Raw genomic sequence first — 13,507 nt, 5'->3', positions numbered from 1 at the left:
TAACATAGTGCGTTGTGCACTATCGTACACGTGCAATTTGTGAATCAGAATTAAGTCGAGGAGATGTCTTCATGAATATTAGTGTGTATTGAAAGATGTATTACTTTATTTCCCACTTTCCCATTCTTATATATATATATATATATATATATATATATATATATATATATATATATATATATATATATATATATATATATATATATCGGTAAGCAAATAGGGAATAAAACATTTTGTCAAATGCTTATTTTATCTCGCGAATCTGACAAAGATGATGTTTTATAAGGTCACTTGATGAGACGAAATTGTTATATGACAGGAAATGTAACAATACTCTTTACAACCTGTACCCATACGACATAATGCACCTAAACTTCAAGTTCATGTTAAACTTTATACTGCAGCTGCAGTCTACACATCTAGTGACTGTGACGTGTAAGTGTCTAGAGACAGTCGGAGTCCACTGTGACTCTACAGAGTACGACGTGTTCGTGTCGAATATAAAACGTCATCGCCAGGGACCTACCCGTCTCGATCATCTGCCGTGATAGGCGCAGAAGGCAGACTGTTGATGAAAATTATATGGATGGATCAGTGAAATTCAGTGATGACACCAGGTGTTCTTGAACAGAATAAACACGAACAGGAGAAATAGAAACAACACCTGCCTAATGTGTCACATATTTTGCAGATTTACTGTACAAACACACATAATGAAGAGCCATTATATTGAAAGATCTATCGCACAAATACCAGGCCTTGTGATTTCTTCAGCTTTGTACATCTATTGCAGCAATTCTTTAAAGTCTTAAAGATGTCTGGTTCAGAGACACGTCTGCACAGACAACTGTGCCACCTGTGGCCGACACGAAGCATCACCCACCCACACGGCAGATGTCACAACCGGCGTCCACGCCTGAAATGCGATCTTTGAGTTTACTAATTTCAGATTGAAAGAGGAATCTGTTCTGGCTCCCCAACTCGAGTGAGTTACCAGCAGTGTTAGTCTAACTACCTCTTTGCATGAGGTCATGATGTGTCCGGTGAATGCAGTTCGAATCTGGGTCAAGGAAGGACAACCTTATTTGTTGCCAATCACTGTTCGCCAGCTCCAGGCTGTGTACATTAAGCTGGATACATCACCAAGCAATCTGTTCTTTGTTTTCCATCCCCGGAAACAACTCGGCGGTCACAGAAACACACCAGTGGACATTTTCTTATCTGGCACTTGCTCCAATATGTGTATGTCGGGGTGTGGCTGTAACAGAAGAGTACCAGAAATATTATAAACATAGATATGGAATCAATATCAAGCACGCATCTTTATATCTACAGCTAACTAATGCTTACACCATATCTCTACAGTCACCACATACCTCTATCTCGACAGCAGTGAAATGTTCCTCTCACCCTATCTCTACAGTCACCACATACATGTACCTCTATCTCGACAGCAGTGAAATGTTCCTCTCACCCTATCTCTACAGTCACCACATACCTCTATCTCGACAGCAGTGAAATGTTCCTCACACCCTATCGCTACAAACACCACATACCTCTATCTCGACAGCAGTGAAATGTTCCTCACACCCTATTGCTACAAAAACCACATACCTCTATCTCGACAGCAGTGAAATGTTCCTCTCACCCTATCTCTACAGTCACCACATATCTCTATCTCGACAGCAGTGAAATGTTCCTCACACCCTATCGCTACAATCACCACATACCTCTATCTCGACAGCAGTGAAATGTTCCTCACACCCTATCGCTACAATCACCACATACCTCTATCTCGACAGCAGTGAAATGTTCCTCACATCCTATCGCTACAGTCACCACATACCTCTATCTCGACAGCAGTGAAATGTTCCTCACACCCTATCGCTACAATCACCACATACCTCTATCTCGACAGCAGTGAAATGTCCCTCACACCCTATGTCTACAGTCACCACAAACCTCTATCTCGACAGTGGTGAAATGTTCCTCTCAACCTATGTCTACAGTCACCACATACCTCTATCTCGACAGCGGTGAAATGTTCCTCTCACCCTATCTCTACAGTCACCACATATCTCTATCTCGACAGCAGTGAAATGTTCCTCACACCCTATCGCTACAATCACCACATACCTCTATCTCGACAGCAGTGAAATGTTCCTCACACCCTATCGCTACAATCACCACATACCTCTATCTCGACAGCAGTGAAATGTTCCTCACATCCTATCGCTACAGTCACCACATACCTCTATCTCGACAGCAGTGAAATGTTCCTCACACCCTATCGCTACAATCACCACATACCTCTATCTCGACAGCAGTGAAATGTCCCTCACACCCTATGTCTACAGTCACCACAAACCTCTATCTCGACAGTGGTGAAATGTTCCTCTCAACCTATGTCTACAGTCACCACATACCTCTATCTCGACAGCGGTGAAATGTTCCTCTAACCCATCTCTACAGTCACCACATATCTCTATCTCGACAGTGGTGAAATGTTCCTCTCACCCTATGTCTACAGTCACCACATACCTCTATCTCGACAGCAGTGAAATGTTCCTCACATCCTATCGCTACAGTCACCACATACCTCTATCTCGACAGCAGTGAAATGTTCCTCACACCCTATCGCTACAATCACCACATACCTCTATCTCGACAGCAGTGAAATGTCCCTCACACCCTATGTCTACAGTCACCACAAACCTCTATCTCGACAGTGGTGAAATGTTCCTCTCACCCTATGTCTACAGTCACCACATACCTCTATCTCGACAGCAGTGAAATGTTCCTCACATCCTATCGCTACAGTCACCACATACCTCTATCTCGACAGCAGTGAAATGTTCCTCACACCCTATCGCTACAATCACCACATACCTCTATCTCGACAGCAGTGAAATGTCCCTCACACCCTATGTCTACAGTCACCACAAACCTCTATCTCGACAGTGGTGAAATGTTCCTCTCACCCTATGTCTACAGTCATCACATACCTCTATCTCGACAGCGGTGAAATGTTCCTCACACCCTATCGCTACAATCACCACATACCTCTATCTCGACAGCAGTGAAATGTTCCACACACCCTATCGCTACAATCACCACATACCTCTATCTCAACAGCGGTGAAATGTTCCTCATACCCTATCGCTACACACACCACATACCTCTATCTCGACAGCAGTGAAATGTTCCTCACACCTATCCCTACAGTCACCACATACCTCTATCTCGACAGCAGTGAAATGTTCCTCTCACCCTATCTCTACAGTCACCACATACCTCTATCTCGACAGTCACCACATACCTCTATCTCAACAGCAGTGAAATGTTCCCCACACCTATCTCTACAGTCACCACATACCTCTGTCTCGACAGGAGTGAAATGTTCCTCTCACCCTATGTCTACAATCACCACATACCTCTGTCTCGACAGTCACCACATACCTCTATCTCGACAGCAGTGAAATGTTCCTCTCTCCCTATGTCTACAGTCACCACATACCTTTATCTCGACAGCAGTGAAATGGTCCTCTCACCCAATGTCTACAGTCACCACATACCTCTATCTCGACAGCGGTGAAATGTTCCCCACACCTATCTCTACAGTCACCACATACCTCTATCTCGACAGCAGTGAAATGTTCCTCTCACCCTATTTCTACAGTCACCACATACCTCTGTCTCTACAGCTGTGTAGCTGAACTTCTTTTTAAGTTTCTTCGGCAAACAAGGGAATATGGTGTTGATGATTGGAGATATCAGCTTTGGGTCCGTGGTGACCGGCTTGCCGTACCCTGTTTTGAAGAAAGGAGCATACACCAGTGACACATTGATAACCGCCACATCGTCACGTTGTCTCGTCACATTACATCATTGTATCGAGTAGGGCAGTTATCACAGAGACTGAGAAGTAAGAGCGATGGAATAGAGCATACCCGTGATGAGACTAACGATGATTCCAACAACTACGTTGACGAAGGCGCCGGTAGCCGTGTAGTAGAGATAAGAGAGGCGGTAGATGCCGAGGTGGTCGTCTCTGAAAACATACATATCATTATGACAGGAAGTCCTGGAGGAGATGGCTCACCCTACAGCCCTACGCAAACATCGGAGACGACGTTCTACCTCTACATCAACCCTGGATATGATGCTCCACCTTGGATATGATGCTCCACCCCTAGACCCACCCTGGATATACTGTTTCACCCCTACACCCTCCCTGGATATCACGTTCCACCTCTACTCCCATGTTTGATATGATGCTCCACCCTTACTCCCACCCTGGATATGCTGTTCCACCTCTACTCCCACCCTGGATATGCAGTTCTACCTCTACTCCCACCCTGGATATGCTGTTCCACCCCTACACCTACCCTGGATATGCTGTTCCACCCCTACACCTACCCTGGATATGACGTTCCACCTCTACTCCCACGCTGGATATGACGTTCCACCCCTACTCGCACCCTGGATATGATGCTCAACCCTGGATATGATGCTCCACCCTTACACCCATCCTGGATATGTTGTTCCACCTCTACTCCCACCCTGGATATGATGCTCCACCCCTATACCCATCCTGGATAAGATGTTCTACCCCTACACTCACTCTGGACATGACGTTCCACCTCTACTCCCACCCTGGATATGCAGTTCCACCTCTACTCCCACCCTGGATATGATGCTGAACCCCTAAACTCACCCTTGACATGACCTTCCATCCCTACTGCCCACTGGGGCAAACTGATCCACCACCGTCTGCGGATTATAGCTCAGGTGTTGGATAGAGTGTATCTAAGAATTTTCGAGGTTTTAGATGACCAGTTTATTCATTGCACCTACACTTTGGTCAACTCGGTATTGTTTGCAGGTGAGGTAGCTGATGTCGGAGCAGTGGAGTTGGTGACGTTCCAGTTGCAGCCATGTACGGAGAAGTGAGACATCGGCGTGTTGACGTCATACATGTAGGCTCCAATAGCCAACCACGACAAGAAGAGAAGTCCGCTTATGTATCCGGACAATGCACCCTGAAACCAAGGATGTTGTATGTTTCCACATGAAGTAGACACAATGTATGGATGTATGGCTAACTACTTGGTTGACAACGGTACAAGGACATATACCGAAACGTCGCTTTACAGTAATGCCTATTAAGCAAGTTATTTCCATATAGTTTATTCACGAATGTTATTCTCACGACCGTTACCTCATGTTGCATATAGACCCACCCCCCCCACCCCCACCCCACCCCACCCACCCGAGTTACTTCAATGAAGAGTGCTTTTTATCCCGACAGTTTCTTATTAGAGGGTGTAACAACCCTAATGGTTGTACTGCAACGTAGCAATCCCAATTATGATATAAAGTGATATGTTGTAATCCTAATGGTTATATTGCTATGTGGCAATCCTAATGGTTATATTGCTATGTGGCAATCCTATATATGGCAAAGCCAAATGGTTATATATGCAGTATAAAGTGATAATGCTAATGGTTATCTGTAGTGTTATGTAGTAATACTCATAATGTTATGTAGTAATACTTATTTTCACAGAGCTGTGTTGTAATCCTAATGCTTAATATAGAGCTGTGTAGTAATTCCTATGTTTATAGTGCTGTGTGACAGAAATTAAGTCATGGTTTGCGCACAACTCAGTATGAAAACTGTTGCGTATGTTACAGTGTATACAACTCACCCATTTATTAGCTCGAGGGAAAAACATTCCCAGGATAAATATTCCAAAGAGCGGTCCATCCAAAGTACTAAGAATGGCATAGGAAATCTGAAATCATGCAACCATCGTTAATATAGGTAATATTGCAGAAGAAATCACGTTTATCCTTTTCTGTTAAGGACACAAGGCAATTTATGAATACTGAGTTATTTGAGTGAGGAGTTTAAGTAAATTTATCAGAATGTTTAAAATAGTGATTTTACCTGCAGTACATTTCCAAGTGTCGACGCAACAAATGCTAGTCCGATGCAGAGAAAGCCAAAACAGGCAGCTGAAACAAATTGAGGCACAGATTAGCTGGAACACAGTAAAATACAGAAGTCTGAAACGCATCCCGACATAGATTAACTGAAAAACATCCTGATACAGAAAAGCTGAAACACATCCAGACACAGATTAGCTGAACCAAATCCAGACACAGATTAGCTGAACCACATCCAGACACATACTGCTCAACCACATCCAGACATAGATTAGCTGAAACACATCCAGACACAGATTAGCTAAACCACATCCAGACACAGATTAGCTGAACCAAATCCAGACACAGATTAGCTGAACCACATCCAGACACATACTGCTCAACCACATCCAGACATAGATTAGCTGAAACACATCCAGACACAGATTAGCTGAACCAAATCCAGACACAGATTAGCTGAACCACATCCAGACACAGATTAGCTGAACCAAATCCAGACACAGATTAGCTGAACCACATCCAGACACATACTGCTCAACCACATCCAGACATAGATTAGCTGAAACACATCCAGACACAGATTAGCTGAACCAAATCCAGACACAGATTAGCTGAACCACATCCAGACACATACTGCTCAACCACATCCAGACACAGATTAGCTGAAACACATCCAGACACAGATTAGGTGAAACACGTCTAGACACAGATTAGCTAAAACACATCCAGACACAGATGAGCTGAAACACATCCAGACACAGATTAGCTGAACCAAATCCAGACACAGATTAGCTGAACCAAATCCAGACACAGATTAGCTGAACCAAATCCAGACACAGATTAGCTGAACCACATCCAGACACAGATTAGCTGGAACACATCCAGACACATACTGCTCAACCACGTCCAGACACAGTTTAGCTAAAACACATCCAGACACAGATTAGCTGAAACACATCCAGACACAGATTAGCTGAAACACATCCAGACACAGATTAGCTGAACCAAATCCAGACACAGATTAGCTGAACCACATCCAGACACATACTGCTTAACCACATCCAGACACAGATTAGCTGAAACACATCCAGACACAGATTAGCTGAACCACATCCAGACACAGATTAGCTCAACCACATCCAGACACAGATTAGCTGAAACACATCCAGACACAGATTAGCTGAACCACATCAAGGCACAGATTAGCTGAAATACATTCAGACACAGATTAGCTGGAACACATCCAGACACATACTGCTCAACCACGTCCAGACACAGTTTAGCTAAAACACATCCAGACACAGATTAGCTGAAACACATCCAGACACAAACTGCTAAAACACGTCCAGACACAGATTAGCTGAAACACATCCAGACACAAACTGCTAAAACACGTCCAGACACAGATTAGGTGAAACACATCCAGACACAAACTGCTAAAACACATCCAGACACAGATTAGCTGAAACACATCCAGACACAAACTGCTAAAACACGTCCAGACACAGATTAGCGGAAACACATCCAGACACATACTGCTCAATCACATCCAGACACAGATTAGCTGAAACACATCCAGACACAGATTAGCTGAACCACATCCAGACACAGATTAGCTGAAACACATCCAGACACAGATTAGCTGAAACACATCCAGACACAGATTAGCTGAACCACGTCCAGACACAGATTAGATGAAACACATCCAGACACAGATTAGCTGAAACACATCCAGAATTGAATATTCACGAGTACATGCTCCCAAAGACGTTTCTTCCTACCAAACTCACCTGAACACTTTGTGATGATTGTAGCTTGAAGGTTGGTGACAGAAGTAAAAGGCCTAATGTAGTCTTGGAGCACCACAGCGGACAGGGCGTTTATACCGGAGGACAACGAGCTGCAGAACAATGATAGCAATATAGTTCACCAATATTAGATACATGGTGAGCGTTGGGGTTGTTCACCAGTAGTAGATAACGTCATTAGACCACCAGTAGTAGATAACGTCATTAGTCCACCAGTTATAGATAACGTCAATAGTTTACCAGTAGCAAATAACGTCAATAGTTTACAGTAGCAAAATAACGTCAATAGTTCACCAGTAGCAAAATAACGTCAATAGTTCAACAGTAGCAAAATAACGTCAATAGTTCACCAGTAATAAATAACGTCAATAGTTCACGAGTAGCAAAATAACGTCAATAGTTCAACAGAAGTAGACAACGCCAATAGTACACCAGTAATAGATAACGTCAATAGTTTACCAGTAGCAAAATAACGTCAATAGTTCACTAGTAGCAAAATAACGTCAGTAGTTCACCAGTAATAAATAACGTCAATAGTTCAACAGTAGCAAAATAACGACAATAGTTCAACAGTAGTAGACAACGCAAATAGTACACCAGTAGTAGATAACGTCAACAGTTCACCAGTAGTAGATAACGTCAATAGTTCACCAGTAGTAGACACCGCCAATAGAAGGCCAGTGCTTGGCAAAGTCAATAGTTTTCCAATAAAAGATAACATCAATAGTTCACGCGAGACTGGCACTATATGGAATATATAAATACCATATTTTTATATTTTAGACTGCCATTGTATTGTATATATAAATATGATATTACTGTACTTGACACTGCCTGTGTATTGTATTTATAAATAAGATATTGCTGTAACTGAGACTGCCTATGTATGGTATTTATAAATATGATATTGCGGTTCATGAGACTACCACTGCTTAGTATCAATGACGCCCTGGTGTGACGTTGATTAATGTTATTTGGATACTTCTATATGTAACGGGTCAGCGTGTGGTTCGAAGTGACAACTAGGAGACGATGGGTTGCAGTATATGCAAATTTACTTTATACAGGTAGATATATACATACGCTATACATATACAAACACTATGGCAGACAATCGATGTACAATACAATGGGGATTAACAATTGGTATAAGCATCTTATAAATAACGGCAATCAAGTGTTTCAAGGCACGTATATGTCATGGCTACAGGCTAATTAGCCTTTGGAATTAAATGTTCATTCAGACAATGGTGTCCCAAATCGGTCGCTACATTGATGTAACTGAGAATGTGACTGCATGGTATATATAAATATGATATTATTTTACCTGAGACTGCCACTGAAGATGCAGGACAGGAAGATACCAGGCAGACCAGGCAGGTGCCCCAGGATGTCCATCACGAATAGAGGGAGTAACTGCAATACAATGTCAAGGTAAGGTTGCCTGCTTGTCTGCCGGAATGACAACGATAGTTCGTGTATCGCGTGAACCATGCAATAGCTCAATTGACCTTTAATAGCATATATCTGGCATGTGGACTCCTGGAAATGATACACATCGAATCTTAATGAATCACTTTGTTCATCATATCTCTTTGCTAAACCCTCTCTCCACGTGACACTGTCACGCGTCTGTGCTGCTGGTGAGGTCATAGAGGGCATGTTTCCCGTCTCTCTCTACATAACACTGTACCTCGTCTGTGCTGAGCATGATGTTATATAAAGAATGATGCTCTCTACATAACACTGTACCTCGTCTGTGCTGAGCATGATGTTATATAAAGAATGATGCTCTCTACGTAACACTGTACCTCGTCTGTGCTGAGCATGATGTTATATAAAGAATGATGCTCTCTACATAACACTGTACCTCGTCTGTGCTGAGCATGATGTTATATAAAGAATGATGCTCTCTACGTAACACTGTACCTCGTCTGTGCTGAGCATGATGTTATATAAAGAATGATGCTCTCTACGTAACACTGTACCTCGTCTGTGCTGAGCATGATGTTATATAAAGAATGATGCTCTCTACATAACACTGTACCTCGTCTGTGCTGAGCATGATGTTATATAAAGAATGATGCTCTCTACGTAACACTGTACCTCGTCTGTGCTGAGCATGATGTTATATGACGAATGATGCTCTCTACATAACACTGTACCTCGTCTGTGCTGAGCATGATGTTATATAAAGAATGATGCTCTCTACATAACACTGTACCTCGTCTGTGCTGAGCATGATGTTATATAAAGAATGATGCTCTCTACATAACACTGTACCTAGTCTGTGCTGAGCATGATGTTATATAAAGAATGATGCTCTCTACATAACACTGTACCTCGTCTGTGCTGAGCACGATGTTATATAAAGAATGATGCTCTCTACATAACACTGTACCTCGTCTGTGCTGAGCATGATGTTATATGACGAATGATGCTCTCTACATAACACTGTACCTCGTCTGTGCTGAGCATGATGTTATATGACGAATGATGCTCTCTACATAACACTGTACCTCGTCTGTGCTGAGCATGATGTTATATAAAGAATGATGCTCTCTACATAACACTGTACCTCGTCTGTGCTGAGCATGATGTTATATAAAGAATGATGCTCTCTACATAACACTGTACCTCGTCTGTGCTGAGCATGATGTTATAAAACGAATGATGCTCTCTACATAATCCTTTACCTCGTCTGTGCTGAGCATGATGTTATATGACGAATGATGCTCTCTACATAACACTGTACCTCGTCTGTGCTGAGCATGATGTTATATGACGAATGATGCTCTCTACATAACACTGTACCTCGTCTGTGCTGAGCATGATGTTATATGACGAAGGATGCTCTCTACATAACACTGTACCTCGTCTGTGCTGAGCATGATATTATATGACGAATGATGCTCTCTACATAACACTGTACCTCGTCTGTGCTGAGCATGATATTATATGACGAATGATGCTCTCTACATAACACTGTACCTCGTCTGTGCTGAGCATGATGTTATATGACGAATGATGCTCTCCACATAACACTGTACCTAGTCTGTGCTGAGCATGATGTTATATGACGAATGATGCTCTCTGCATAACACTGTACCTCGTCTGTGCTGAGCATGATGTTATATGACGAATGATGCTCTCTACATAACACTGTACCTCGTCTGTGCTGAGCATGATGTTTATGACGAATGATGCTCTCTACATAACACTGTACCTCGTCTGTGCTGAGCATGATGTTATATGACGAATGATGCTCTCTACATAACACTGTACCTCGTCTGTGCTGAGCATGATATTATATGACGAATGATGCTCTCTACATAACACTGTACCTCGTCTGTGCTGCTGATGAGGTTATACCGCAGGGGATGACAGTCTTTATAGAAGGCATACATAACAACACCGATGAGGCAGCAGAGACTGACTATGGCAGCAAGCCCCAGGGCGTTAATCCATATTGCACTGAAAACAAGAAACAGAAATGTGCTGGTGATTACGGTAACAATAATGATATAGATGACGTGTTCCTAGATAGCATGGAATATTCCTGACACGACGCAACATGTCCTCATAGCAGGCAGAATATATGATTTAGAAGTTTTGACCGTCCCAACATTACACTCCTTAGTCATTCGCATCACGTCGTAGCATAGAGTAAACTCCGCATAGTCATGATCCATTCATAACATACACCACATTCGTTAAGCCTGATCATCCACACAAAGCTTACGCTACACTCTTAAAGCCTTATCATCCACAAAAAGCATACGCCACACTCCTGAAGCCTTATCATCCACACATAGCATTCGCCACACTCTTGAGGCCTTATCATCCTCACAATGGATATGCCACATTCCTTAAGCCTCATCATCCACACATAGCATACGCCGCACTTTTGAAGCCTTATCATCCACACAAAGCATGCGCCACACGTTTGAAGCCTTATCATCCACACAAAGCATACGCCACACTCTTGAAGCCTTATCATCCCAATGGATTCAATACTCTCTCCGAACCTTAACATCCATTCATAACACACTGTACACTCCCCGATGTTATTACTTCACTCATAACATATTGCACACTCCCCTACGTTATTACTTCATTTATAACATACTGCACACTCCCCGATGTTATTACTTCACTCATAACATACCGCACACTCCCCGATGTTATTACTTCATTCATAACACACTGCACACTCCCCGATGTTATTACTTCACTCATAACAAACTGCACACTCCCCGATGTTATTACTTCACTCATAACACACTGCACACTTCTCGATGTAATTACTTCACTCATAACACACTGCACACTCCCCGATGTTATTACTTCACTCATAACAAACTGCACACTCCCCGATGTTATTACTTCACTTATAACACACTGCACACTCCCCGATGTTATTACTTCACTCATAACACACTGCACACTCCCCGATGTTATTACTTCACTCATAACATACTGCACACTCCCCGATGTTATTAATTCACTCATAACACACTGCACACTCCCCGATGTTATTACTTCACTCATAACATACTGCACACTCCCCGATGTTATTACTTCACTCATAACACACTGCACACTCCCCGATGTTATTACTTCACTCATAACACACTGCACACTCCCCGATGTTATTACTTCACTCATAACACACTGCACACTCCCCTATGTTATTACTTCATTCATAACATACTGCACACTCCCCGATGTTATTACTTCATTCATAACATACTGCACACTCCCCGATGTTATTACTTCACTCATAACACACTGCACACTCCCCGATGTTATTACTTCACTCATAATATACTGCACACTCCCCGATGTTATTACTTCACTCATAACACACTGCACACTCCCCGATGGTATTACTTCATTCATAACACACTGCACACTCCCCTATGTTATTACTTCACTCATAACATACTGCACACTCCCCGATGTTATTACTTCACTCATAACACACTGCACACTCCCCGATGTTATTACTTCACTCATAACACACTGCACACTCCCCGATGTTATTACTTCATTCATAACATACTGCACACTCCCCGATGTTATTACTTCATTCATAACATACTGCACACTCCCCGATGTTATTACTTCACTCATAACACACTGCACACTCCCCGATGTTAGAACTTCATTCATAACATACTGCACTCTCCCCGATGTTATTACTTAACTCATAACACACTGCACACTCCCATATGTTATTACTTCATTCATATCATACTACACACTCCCCGATGTTATTACTTCACTCATAACATACTGCACACTCCCCGATGTTATTACTTCACTCATAACATACTGCACACTCCCCGATGTTATTACTTCACTCATAACATACTGCACACTCCCCGATGTTATTACTTCACTCATAACAAACTGCACACTCCCCGATGTTATTACTTCACTCATAACATACTGGACACTCCCCGATGTTATTACTTCATTCATAACAAACTGCAAACTCCCCGATGTTATTACTTCATTCATAACATACTGCACACTCCCCGATGTTATTACTTCACTCATAACATACTGGACACTCCCCGATGTTATTACTTCACTCATAAAATACTGCAAACTCCCCGATGTTATTACTTCATTCATAACATACTGCACACTCCCCGATGTTATTACTTCATTCATAACACACTGCACACTCCCCGATGTTATTACTTCATTCATAACATACTGCACACTCCCCGATTTTA

General features: G+C 42.5%; 1 protein-coding gene across 1 annotated transcript in view; it reads right to left on the bottom strand.

The window, feature by feature from the left end:
* Window positions 1-241: 241 nt before the first annotated feature.
* LOC124137444 (sodium-dependent multivitamin transporter-like) overlaps window positions 242-13,507 on the bottom strand; it is a 28,672-nt gene continuing 15,406 nt past the window's right edge. Inside the window, exons 8-16 of the mRNA XM_046503724.2 lie at window positions 11,105-11,234; window positions 9,088-9,176; window positions 7,743-7,852; window positions 5,954-6,021; window positions 5,712-5,798; window positions 4,858-5,042; window positions 3,951-4,051; window positions 3,691-3,809; window positions 242-1,258 (exon numbers count right to left, since the gene is read on the bottom strand). Of these exons, the coding sequence (XP_046359680.1) occupies window positions 1,190-1,258; window positions 3,691-3,809; window positions 3,951-4,051; window positions 4,858-5,042; window positions 5,712-5,798; window positions 5,954-6,021; window positions 7,743-7,852; window positions 9,088-9,176; window positions 11,105-11,234 (958 nt within the window). The 3' untranslated portion in view covers window positions 242-1,189. The remainder of the gene's footprint in view (window positions 1,259-3,690; window positions 3,810-3,950; window positions 4,052-4,857; window positions 5,043-5,711; window positions 5,799-5,953; window positions 6,022-7,742; window positions 7,853-9,087; window positions 9,177-11,104; window positions 11,235-13,507) is intronic.

Source organism: Haliotis rufescens, unplaced genomic scaffold (genome assembly GCF_023055435.1).
Source record: "Haliotis rufescens isolate VD_foot unplaced genomic scaffold, xgHalRufe1.0.p SCAF_26, whole genome shotgun sequence".
NCBI classification, from domain to species: Eukaryota; Metazoa; Mollusca; class Gastropoda; order Lepetellida; family Haliotidae; genus Haliotis; species Haliotis rufescens.
This window is presented reverse-complemented; position numbering and strand designations above follow the sequence as displayed.